This window comes from Tupaia chinensis, unplaced genomic scaffold (genome assembly GCF_000334495.1).
Source record: "Tupaia chinensis unplaced genomic scaffold, TupChi_1.0 Scaffold000074_1, whole genome shotgun sequence".
Taxonomy (NCBI): Eukaryota; Metazoa; Chordata; class Mammalia; order Scandentia; family Tupaiidae; genus Tupaia; species Tupaia belangeri.
In genome coordinates, this window is record NW_006159534.1 from 1356277 (window position 1) to 1368992 (window position 12716).

The window sequence follows — 12716 nt, forward strand, 5'->3', positions numbered from 1 at the left end:
GCTCGCGGCTCCCGCGGGCTCCCGGGCCGCTCGCGCCGGGTTTCCTGGCGCCCGCCGCCCCTCTCGGCCTTGGCCCTCTTCTTCTCCCTGTGCGGGGACGCGCCGCCTCGTCCGCGGGCGTCTCGGGGCCGGGGGGGCGGGGCGCGGGCTGGGGGCGGAGCCCCGGGGGGGACCCGACGGTGTCTGCTCTGCGGAGCGGAGACCGGCCGCCACCCCCGAGGCTGGGTGCGCGGCTTAGGCAGCGCCGTCGCGGTGTGGAGGCCGCGTGCCCCTGCCCGAGGTGTCCTGTGTGCGGGTGTCCTCCGACTGCGGGTGCGAGCGGACATTTCCCTTCCCTGAACCGCCCCGAGACCCGCCAACCCGCTGAAGGGTGATGGCGCAGCTTTACAATAGTCTAGAACAGCGTGTGTGGCCCAAGTGCGACACTAGAGCGCCTAGGGGACACAAAGGGTCATCGAGCTAGGGTAGCTGAGGCCAAAGAAGAAACCTCTCCTCCAGCTCTCGGTTTCCCTCTTGGATGGAGTCTTCCAGGGGTGCCCGTTCTCTCTCCCTACTTTATTACTTTTGTTTTTGTTGTGTAATTGTCAGACGCTGGGGCAAGCGAGAGATGGAGAGAGAGAGAAACAGGGGAGGGAGACAGAAAGCTCCTCCCAGCCGGGCATGGTCACAGTGGAATCCGGTCTCCTCCATTTCTCTATCCTGGGATCTGGGGGCATGCTGGCACAAGGCTTCGCACGTTTTTTAAGCCCCTGCAGAGATTGAAAGCTCATTTGGCCATGTGGGATCCGACTCTCCCAACCACTAGGCTGCTGGCTGGCCCTCATTTATTTCGGATCCTGGCCCTATTCTTTGTGGCAATCCATTAGCCAGTAATGATATTGGCTGGCTCCTTCTGGAAATACTTAATGTTTTGAAGAGAGAAAGAGAACGTTCTCCAGCGTTATTTCGGTTTCCTTTCCTAGTACTTAAACCTGTTGATGCACTGCTTCTGGAGGAGCACAGAAAGAGAGCCTGGTGTGGCCAGAGCGCCTGCAGTTTCAGCTACTCCGAGGCTGAGGGAAGAGGACTGTTACACAGAACTTGTCCAAAATTTTTTTCTTTTTTCTTTTTTTTTTTCTTTTTCCCCAGAAGGGAATGTGTCTAGTTTATCTTGTGTTTGCAGGAAAGGGGGCACTTTTGTTCCGGCCTAGGACCTGTTATGCTTCTGTAATGAAGTCTAGAGTTTTTATTTTTTTCAAGGATCACTAGCCAGGCTGGATCCAGCAGCAAACTAGGGGTCTGTCAAACCTGTTCTAAGAACGAGACACTGAATAGATGTATTTCCCTCTTATTCTGTTCATTTGTTTCTCACCAAATGAGAGGTTACTCTAGACGATTCTGACAAGATTTATGAGTCTCCTAAAATAGCTAAGTCACATGGTGGTAGAAATAAGGCCATTCAACATTTATTGAATTCACACAATAATTACTCTCCCTCCCCCCAAAGAGGGCTGGCTCTGTGACCTGACGGTTAAGGGAGCCAGAACTCATGGAGCTGACCGCACTGTTTGAATCTCAGCCCCAGTGGCTTGAAAACCATGCCAGGCACATGTGTGTGCCCAAATCCTGATAGGGTGGAGAAATGGAGGAGAAAGGATTGTGGTGGGACCACACGCTGTCAGGAGGCACTTTATCCCTCTCCCTGTGTCTCTTAAACTTTATTAAAATATGAGGACCTGAAGTACCAAATGGGTCTGGAAAAAAAATGTTCTACTTTCTTTCATTGTTCCAAGTGAGGGCAGTGGAAGTAATGCAATTGAAGGATTACTAACAAGGTAATTTTTAAAAGTTTTTTAAACTCTCTTAACCTGATTAGTACATGGACTGCATAATGAAAGCAAATGTTTCCTCTCAAGTGCCTACCTCAAGTAATAGCTTCTGCCTAGAATATTACATGGAGAAAAATTCTGAAGCTGCATTTTGTCCATAAAGGCAAAAGTACCATGATTATTTAATAGTCTTCCAAATTAGGGACCAGCAGTTGGCGAAATGGCTATGTCGCTGGACTCCCATGTAGTTGACCACAGTTCGAGTCCCAGACCCCGTGGCTTAAACTCACGCCGGGCACGTGTGTGTGCGTGCCCAAGATCCCGAGAGGAGAATGGAGAAGGGATTGCGGTGTGGCTATCCCCCCTGGGGGGGTGATTTCTCGCTTTCTGTCTCTCTGTCTCTCTCTGTCTTTCTGGTGAGCGCACGTGCCCTATAGCAAAAACCTCTCAAAAACAAAACAAAAAAACCACAAATAGTCTTCCAAATTAATATTTGCTATTAATCATAGCTAGTTTCCTTATCATCCTGTACAAACTTCTGTTGTGAAAAACAAAATTTTAGCATTTATTGGTTTTCAGCCCTTGACTCTGTTATGAATTAATTTGATCTAGAGCCCTGGCTATTGACTATTTTTTTTGGGGGGGGGCAGTTGTGCTATAGAGTGTGTGTGCTTCCTGGAGAGATAGAAAGTGAGAAATCACCTTCCAGAGGGAATGGCCACACAGCAATCCCTTCTCCTCCATTCTCCTCTCAGGATTTTGGGCACAGGTGCCCGGCATGTATTTCTACCATCATGTGAGTTTTAAGCCATCGGGTCCAGGACTTGAACCAGGGTCGACTACGTGGGAGTCCAGCAATGTAACCACTACACCATTTTCTGGTCCCCAATTATGGACTCTTTTTAAAAAGCTTTTAAATATTTATTTATTCATGATAATGTGTGTACCCACGAGAAAGACAGAGAGGGAGAGAAGCACCCCTTGAAGGGTCTTGTCATGCCCAGTCCCTTTCTGACAATCCTCTCTAATTTGTCAGGATCTTGGGCCTGTGCCTGGCATGTTTTCAGGCTCATCAGGGACCCAAACCCACTGTCAGCCATGTGACTTCCAGCACTACAGTTCAGTTTGCTCCCAATTGTACCACCAGGCTGGGCCACTTAGCTATCGACTCTTATACCAAAGTTGCACTGCAGTATTTATTCCAAGACTAGGCAGAGTATCTGGCCAATTCAATAATCTTTAAACTGTACTCTCTTTCCTATGAAGAAAGAGACATTTCTTAAAGGACAAAAGTCAATCAAAAAGGACCCTACTGGGTGTTCAAGCCTATTCTGGGCTCTTGTTCTTGGTTTCCTTTGACAAGTTTCCTAATTATGACTTTGTTTTCTTTATCTATAAAAGAGCAATATGAGGGGTCTTCTAAAAGTTTATGGAAATGTGTATTATGAATGAACTATGCATGGATTTCAAAACTTTTTTGCATCAAAATTAATTCATACTTTAATTTTTCCACAAACTGTTTGAAGTCCCCTCATATAGCCCCTGCTTATAATATAAGGCTGTGGGGACTGTAAACGATAATGATGAAAGCTGAGAAAGTGCATCACATTCCATGGTTAAAAAAGAAAAAGCTGACAGAGCTTCTGGTAGGTGGAGGAGTTGGGATGGGAGTGCCGAGTTAGCATAAGACTCTCCAGCTTGTGGTCTTCCTCTACTCCTAACATGGCACTGCTGTTTTCTTTTAGATTCCTTTTTAATTGAAAGTGTTGCTCATCCTGTTGTTGAAAATATTAGATGTGCACATTCTTTAACTCTTAATACTTTACTGCTTGTTTAGATTTGTTAAGAGACTGACATTGTGGGCATGAGGTTAGTGAAAGAAGGACCAATTAAAGTTGTTGACTTTTGAGTTTCTGTTTCCAAGATGAAAGACCATGAAAGATTGCATGGCTCTCTAAATTGTTATACTTATTCCCATTTTGTGTTTTGAAATTTTATATCCAAATGGATGAATGAAGGAACAAATATTGATTCATATGGATTATGCAATGAAAAACCTGGAATTCATTGGCACTAGGTGAAATTACAAGTCTTATGTTTTGTAACTAAAAACTATTGAGTTGTTGGGAAAGCCATGGCATATTTTTCTATGCGAAAATGCATCATGACTTTTCTGATGACCCAGTGTAAGAACTTGGTAGAATTGACTTTCTCAACAGTAAAGAACCCAACCTAGGGGGTACAGCGATGGTTTAGAAAAGTGACAGATGACAACCTGATGCCAGGCTTTGGCAGTGGGGACAGCATGGATTCAGGAGATATTTCTGAGGCAGAGAACTGACAGAATTTGGTGATCTCATGGGGTTATGGAGATGACTGTGAGGGGACAGAGAACTTGAGACAGAGATTTCAGCCTTGGTAAGCTGAGCAGTTGGTCATAAGCACAATTTCTCCAGCAGACCCACTTCTCCTGACTGCACTGACCCCCAAGCATCTTACGTTCCCATTCTCTTTACCTGGAGATGCTTGTTGGCCTGTGAGGCAAATTAAGACTTACTTGAATTTTCTCTGATTAATTTACTCCACAGATACTTAGGGAGCATCTACTATTTGTTTAGCACTGTTCAGTTCAGAGGCTGTAAAGGGAAGACATGGTGTGTCCTTGAGGAACCTGATGGGGAGACAGACAGACATATAAACAGACAGAGGACCCATATCAGGGTTTCTCAACTATTAACACTTTGGACAGATGATTTTTTTGTTGTGGATGGCTATCCTGTGTATTGTATGGAGTTTTAGCAGCAACCATGACTTCTACCTACCCATCCCTAGTTGAGGTGACCAAAACTATCTCCAGACATTGCCAGCTGTCCTTTAGGGTCAAAATTACTCCTGGTCGAGAACCATTGATCTATATAATACTGTAGATTATATAGATCAATAAAAATGGCTTTTACTTTTAACTAAAAATTTGTTCCTAAGATTTATTTGTTTAATTTTGTTTATTATTATTATTTTTTAATCTGAAGACCCAAAGGAGAGAGAAAGTAACTCTGTCAGAGTGAAGTCAGAGGAGATCTGGTCTGGGCCATAATAAGAAATGAGTGTGTAGGCCTTGCCTTGGTGGAGTGCATTGCTGAGATGCTGTGCTCTTCAAGGTGATACCACATGGGAGGCCCGGGTTTGATTCCTGGTTCAACTTACAGGGCAGGTATGACCATTTCCTGTAATCTTAGTGACTTCTGAAGCTGAGGCAGGAGGATCTCCACAAGGAGACCATGTCTTTAAAAAAGGAAGAAAAGAAATAAGTAGGTGATCCTCAGGTGGACTTCAAAAGCTGGGCCTTCCATCTGGAGGGAGCACTGCAAAAGATAGCTTAGCATGTCATATACGGCAGGTTGACCAGTGGCTTGACAAATAGCCAATGGAGACCAGCAATGGGTAGCCCAAGGACTGAAAAGCCTTTTACATCATATAATATGGATTTTATCTTTAAGGCAAAAGATGTTATTGAAGAATTTTTCAAGGAATAATATGGTCAGCTTTGGAACTTAGGAGAGTCACTTGATGGACAAAATGAGATAAGTGGAAATGGGAGGAGAATGGAGGCAGAGAGAGCAGCAAGGAAACTCTTGTGAGAGGGAGGATATGGACGATATTTAGAAGAAAAGGTGAGGCCTCTAGGAACTCTGGTCAAAATTATTGGTGAAGGGGGACCAGCAGTTAGCATAATGGCTGTGTTGCTGGACTCCCATGTAGTTGACTGCGGTTCAAGTCCTTGACCCAGTGGTTTAAACTCATGTCAGGCATGTGTGCATGTGGGCCCAAGATCCCGAGAGGAGAATTGAGGAGAAGGGATTGCGGCATGGCCATCCCCCCTGGGGACTGATTTCTTGCTTTCTGTCTCTCTCTGTCTTTCTGGTGAACACACACACCCTATAGCAAAAACCTCTCAAAAAAAAAAAAATTATTGGTGAAGGGAGCTGACAACCAACTGAGGAAATACAAAAGAGGAAATGGCTTTTATTTTAAATTTTTAAATTTTTTCTAAGAGTTATTTGTTTAATTTTGCTTATTATTATTATTATTTTTTAATCTGATCAGAGAGAGACAGAGAGAGAAGGGGAAAGTGAGAAAGCAAGCTGCTGGGTCCTAGACTCGAACCATGGTTGGCTATGTGGGAGTCCAACACCTTAACCACCATGCCCCCTGCTGACCCTCAAAATGGCTCTTATTGAAAGGTAGGTGGGCCCAGTAAGTTCAGTTTCTGATGGTTTGAGCTTACAGTCTCTACAGGATATCTGTCTGGAAATGTGCAATAGGCAGGTAATTAGGTTTCAAGCACAGGACAGATGAGAGCTTCTTCTGAATTCCCTAAAAAATCATACGATCATAGGAAGCATGGCTAATATTCCAAGACTGCATATTTCTCAAGGCAATTCATTTCAAATGCCTTTTTATTCTTATTTTCTTTCTTACCACTAACATGCTAGGCCAGATGCCCTGCAGGACACCTGCCTGGCCACCTGGCTGTGCCTTCTACCCACACTCTTTGGGTCTTGTTTTAAGCCGCGTGGCCTCCTTGACCATGGGAAGGTGAACTTCAGGGGGCTCTCAGATCCACAGCAGTGATCCTGAGAGTAAGCAGGTCCTCAGTAGCACTCAGCCTTTTGCAGAAGATCAGTGCATGCAGGATGGCTTTTACCGTGCAACTTAGGAGCCTGTGGACATGCCAGGTAATCTCACTTGCCTTCTGAAAAGTCTGGGTGAAGGTTACTTTGGGCTGCAGGCTCCCAGCACCTCCCTCACTGTCAACCCCCACGCTGCCCCATGGACTGAGAAAATCAGGAACAGACCCTGCACCTGTAATCATGGCAGCACAGGTAAAAAAACATAAGAGAGTGTGCATCAGAATCATCTGGAAAGATTGCTAAAATGTGGGTTGCTGAACTCCAGTCTCCCTCTTCCCCATTCCTGATTTAGCAGGTCTAGACTGGGGCCCAAGAATATGCATTTCTATGTTCCCAAGTGATGCTGTTAGTCTGGAACTACACTTGGAGAACCACCGAAATAACAGAAGGAGGTTAAACAAAAGTGTACTTTAAAGATTCTATTTTAAGCAGCCTTTTCATTCTCTCAAATCTGACTTATTTTTCTTAAGAACACTCCTTATTACTTGACATTATATCTTATATATTTATTTACCTATTGTTTGTCCTTTGTAAGGTGCAGGAAAATAGGAACTTCGTTTTACTTATGTTATGGTCATAATCTTCTCAGACAGTGCCTGGCACACAGTAGGAGTTAAAAAGTATTTGTTGGCTTGAATAACATGTCTTAGGAAGGCATTAGCTGAAGCTGAAACCAGGAGAGTGGAAAAGGTCACCCATAAAATAGGGGGAAGAGTAAAAAGAAGAGACAAGGACAGACTCTCTATTAACTGTAGAGGCTGGCAGGTGGCATGTTGGTTAAGGGTGCTAGACTCTCACATGGCCAACTGTGGTTCGAGTCTCAGACCTGGTGGCTTGCTTTCTCACTTTTTCTTTCTGTCCCACTCTGGTCAAACAAATAAGTAAGTAAAATAAAGTTCAATAAAATTATATTAAAAATGTAAGTGGGTGTTCAGTGGGATAACAAGAAGAGGAAACAGAGCAGAAAGCTAGTAGCCAACCCCGTGTGCCATCATCACAGAGACTCATAGAGGAGAGATTTTCAGGAAGGGAGGGGGCTCCAACAGTAACCAGCAGAGATCATCCAAGATGAAAAGATTGAAGTCCATAAAATGTCATTGATGATTTTAGTAAAAGTAACTTAAAGATGTCCTGCATAGCAAGCTGATTGCTTTTGATTGAGGAGTGGTGGGACCAGCAGTTAGCATAATAGCTATGTCACTGGACTTCCATGTAGCCGACCGTGGTTCTCATCCCCTGGACTCGGTGGCTTAAACTCACTTCGGACACGTGTGTGTGCGTGCCCCAGATCCTAAGAGGAGAATGGAGGAGAAGGGATTGCAGCGTGGCCATCCCCCATGGGGGGGTGATTTCTCGCTTTCTATCTCTCTGTCTCTCTCTGTCTCTGGAGAGCGCATGCGCCCTATAGCAAAATAAAAATCTCAAAAAAAAAAAAAAAAGAAAAGAAAAGAAAAGAAGTGAGTGGTGATGATAAAGTAGAAGAAACTGAATGTTCACTTAAGGATCTGGCTGAGAAGGAAAAACTAGAAGGGGATGTAGATCAAGACAAAGTATCTCTCCCTTGCTCGATCTCGCTCCCTCTCTGCATCTGTGTTGTATGTGTGTATAGAGGATCAGGGCAGAATATCCTAGGACATGTGTAAAGAGATGTTGAATATATAGGATTGTGTAATACTAACCAAAGGGCAAGGTCATGGTCCTGGAAGAGCTGTGGGGATAGAATCAAGAGTAAGCTATTATACACGACTTCCTCATCTACTGAGGCCAAAGGAAGATGTGACAGGGGCTAGTTTAGAGGTCTGGAAGTTCACGGGGTTTATGTATGAGGGAGAGCCTCCATTTTCTCTGGAGGTTGAAACAAAGTCATTTTCCAGTGGTGAGTCACGAGTGGCATAAAACTATAAGAGGGCTGGCAAAAGCTTGGAGGAATTGCTGTGGAAAATGGACTTGAATAAGGGCATCAAATGGCCCTAAACTGGACATAATGTTAAAAGCTTTGGGAAGCAGGAATAATGTATTGGTTCTGTCATGTGCTTCTAACTCATCACTCCCTCACTGTGTTCTTGAAAAGATTCTCTCATTCTTGATAATACATATATTAAAATTCCAGAGGCTTTAAACACACACATGCATGCGTGCATGTGCGCGCGCGCACACACACACACACACACACACACACACACACACACACACACACACACACACACACACACACACACACACACACACACACACACACACACACACGGCTGTTTTCTTAGAGATTATGGTAGGAGTAGCTGCAATGGAAATGCACTCCCAGATGCAAGCAGGGTTAGACCAGGTGGAGGCAGTTAATTACAAGAAACGTGGGCAAAAGTGCAAAACACATGGTCTGACTCCCCGAGTTTTCTGGTTGTGGATAATTAAGTGTAGGATCCCAAGGAATGAACTCAACCCACCAGTCCTTCTTGATTTGTATAACAACGGAAACAAGCCAGCTAACAAAACATAGTGCTAGCTAGGTCTGGGGAGCCACTTGTCATCTTGTTCCACTAAATCAGATCCCAACTCCAGAGCATTTTGAGCATAGCCCGGATTTTTTTGAAGAAGGAAGCTGCAGGAATATAAGATAAAAAGGATCAGAGATCATTTTGTTATAAGAAAGGAAGCTGTAAAGGGAATGTTGGATTTACATGATTCTGTAATAATAACCAAGGGCAAGATCATGGTCCTAGAGAAGTTGGAGGAATGGACTCAGGAGTAGAAAAGATGTAAGAGGGCCACAGTCTAAACGTTGTACTTAGGAATGGAAACTTTCATCTCAGCCTTTTCCCAAAAGCCTTGCCACCCATTATGGGATAACTCCTTTGTAGACATTATTTAAACTTTCAGTGACTTCTAGTGTGAAAACAATACCTGGAAAGCAGTACTGCATTCCTGGAGAACTGCAGAAGTGCCACCATAAAAGGAGACAGATGCCATTGGATCATTCCTACCTTATTCCCATTCACTTCATGGACCAGACACCATGGAAGACTGATGGATTTAGGTAATGGAAACCCACTGTAGTGGTGATTTCAATTGCAGCCCCTTTTCCCAATGAGATCTCCTTAAAGGAGTATTGTTAAAAAGCCCTTGATACTTGTTTTACTTATTGATTTGGGACTTAGTTCCAGAATATCATTTTTTATTATTTAATTTTACTTATTATTATTATTTACTTAGAGATTTTTGGGTATAGGGTATTTATGCTTGCTATAAACCCAGAGAGACAGAGAGAGAAAGTGAGAAATCACCCTCCCCACCCAGGGGGATGGCCATGCTGCAATCCCTTCTCCATTCTCCTCTCAGGATTTTGGGCACACCAATATACATGCCTGGTGTGTTTCAAGCCATCGGGTCTAGGACTCAAACTGCAGTTGGCCATGTGGAGTCCAGCACCACAATCATTACGTCACCTGCTGGCCCCTTATTGTTTTGTAATTTGATGAGAGGGAGAGGGAGAGAGAGAGAGAGGCAGACAGAGACAGAGACAGAGACAGACAAAGTAAGAAAGCAAGTGGCCAGGTTCGGAACTTAAACCATGGTCAACCACGTGGGAGCCCAGTGCCTTAATCAGGCCACCTGCAGGCCCCCTCCAGAATATCTTTTTAAAAACATCTCTCTTCGTTGGGCCAGCTTATGGCATGGTGATTAAGGTGGCTGGACCCCACATGGCTGACTGTGCAGTTTAGTCCCAGACCCAGCAACTTAGAAAACATGCCGGATTCATGTGTGTGCCCAAACACCTGAGCGAATAGAGAAGAAAGGATTGCAGCATGGCTACCCCCCAGGGAGAGCTTTCTCTCTTTCTCTTTCTCTCTGATGAGCACACAGGCCCTATGTTAAAAAAAAAAAGGGAAAAACATTTTGTTTTATATTATACACGAGTAATCTTTTTGATTCAACCATAAAGATTTTTTTATTGTCTATCACTTTTTCTTATATGTTTCCATTTCTCTATATTAATTTCACTTGAAAATGGAAAATCATAATTGTACCTTTATCATGAGTTACTAAGAAAATTAGATAATCTATGGAAAGAGCATATAGTCAGTGCTCAGTTTTTCCTACCTCTTATTTAGATAACTAGGGATAAGAATCTGGGATAACGTCTCTTTTCAATTTCTTATTTTACAGGAGTCATTCTCAAGTCATCTAGCGATATGATAAAAATTTCTGAATCTGTCCATGTCAAAAAAACAGTTTTTCCTCCCCTCCCCTCACTTTAGCATCAATTTATCTAGGTAAGGGATCCCAGGTTCAGCTTTGAAGAGATATTCCATTGAGAAACCCAATGGCAATCCAATTTTGATCACTTTATAGGTGACATTTCTATATGAAATCTGACTCCCTTTCTTTATCTAGGACAGAATCTGTTTTCATGAGATATTCTAAGGACTCAGTGGACCCTTTAAATCTGCAGACTTGTGTTTCTGTTCAAATCTGTTTCTTCTTCTTCTGGTTATAGGGAGCATGAACTTGCTCAGGGGAAAGACAGGGAGACAGAAAGTGAGAAATAACTCCCCTCCCCAGGTAAGATAGCCACCACTGTAATCCCCTCTCCTCCATTCTCCTCTCTGGATCTTGGGCAGGTCCACAGGCACCCAGCATGAGTTTTAAGTTGCTGGATAGAGGACTTGAACTTCGGTGGATTACGTGGGAGTCCAGCAACATAACCATTATGTCATCTGCTGGTCTCAAATCTGGGCCACTTTCTTCTTTTGAGCCTCTCAAACCTCAACACCATGCCTTGGTTCTATAATTTCTGTCATTCAAATGTTGCCATGTCTAGATCCATCTTCCACATCTTATTATTTTGTCAATTCGCTATTCAGCCTTGTTACTCATTCTGCTATTAACTGACCCATAAATCGTGTCTTTCAGGGATTTCTCAATATTCCCAGATCACCCATGGAATATTTTGTTCACTCTGGCTTTAAAAAAAAATGAAGTCATGGGATTTTTTTAAGGAGAAGATGAGGTAGATTTGTGTGTGCAGGTCTTTTTTAATTCAATATTCCTTAGATAGCTTTTGGTTTGTCTTGTTTCTCTAAGCCGTGTATTTTAAGGAAAGGGCTCTTGGGCACCTAGTCCTGGTTCCCAAAGAAGCCTGAGAGCTTCTCTCTGACCCCAAGTCTGCAGTGAGAATGACCAGGGACTCGAGCTAGCTTGGGGAACACATACTAAGCTTGCTTATTAATTTTTTTGAGTTTTTTTTTTTCTATAAGGTATGTGTACTCGTCAGAAAGACAAGAGGGAGACAGAAAGCGAGAAATCACCCCCCAGGAGGGATGGCCACCCCGCAACCCCTTTTCCTCCATTTTCCTCTTGGGATCCTGGGCACGCACGCACACATGCCCTGCGCGAGTTTAAGCCACCAGGTCCAGGACTCGAACAACAGTGTACTACATGGCAGTCCTGCGACAGCCATTACGCCAGCTGCTAGTCCCAATACTAAGCTTGTTTATATCTTAAATTACTCTTTTCCGGGTTTTTAAGGACCTTATAAATCTGGTTTAGTCCAACAAATACATCCAAAAACATGCTATTCTTTATTCTCCCAACTCTTTTATCACCAGTGGTACCTGGAATGTTCTCCAGTCATTCAAAGTGTCCTCGAATGTCTTCCAAGCCCCACCCGTGCCTCTCTTCCAAGACGAAGGTTGCCTCTATCTCCGAAGCGATTCTCCACGTAGAAGGAGAACTGCCTGTAATTTCTCCTGAAAAACCCTAGACCTAGTGGGAACCAGCAGTTAGCATAATGGCTATGTCGCTGGACTCCCACGTAGTCGACCGCGGTTCGCGTCCCCGACCTGGTGGCTTAAAACTCACGCCGGGCGCGTGTGCGTGCATGCCCAAGATCCCGAGAGGAGAATGGAGGAGAAGGGATTGCGGCGTGACCATCCCCCCTGGGGGGTGATTTCTCGCTTTCTGTCTCTGTGTCTCTCTCTGTCTGGCGAGCGCACGCGCCCTACAGTGAAAATCTCTCTTTAAAAAAAAAAAACACCCTAGACCTAGTGAAAGAGAACCTCCGCTGATGAGACCCGTTTTCCTTCGACAGCTGCGCAGGTTAATCTGAGGCTCGCCCAGGTTAAGAACCATGCGGCCTCTGTCCGTCCCCTCCCCAGGGCGGTCCCAAGGCCGTCCCCGCCAACCCGACCTTGCCCTGCGGGGAGATGGCTAGAACTGGTCC

The 12716-nt window shown here is 44.3% G+C and overlaps 1 protein-coding gene across 1 annotated transcript in view; it reads right to left on the minus strand.

The window, feature by feature from the left end:
• Positions 1-12625, minus strand: part of NPHS2 (NPHS2 stomatin family member, podocin) — a 35961-nt gene extending 23336 nt beyond the window's left edge. The window contains exons 1-5 of the mRNA XM_027767806.1: positions 12553-12625; positions 6559-6671; positions 5013-5090; positions 3445-3583; positions 7-363 (exon numbers count right to left, since the gene is read on the minus strand). Of these exons, the coding sequence (XP_027623607.1) occupies positions 7-363; positions 3445-3583; positions 5013-5090; positions 6559-6671; positions 12553-12625 (760 nt within the window). The remainder of the gene's footprint in view (positions 1-6; positions 364-3444; positions 3584-5012; positions 5091-6558; positions 6672-12552) is intronic.
• Positions 12626-12716: the final 91 nt, after the last annotated feature.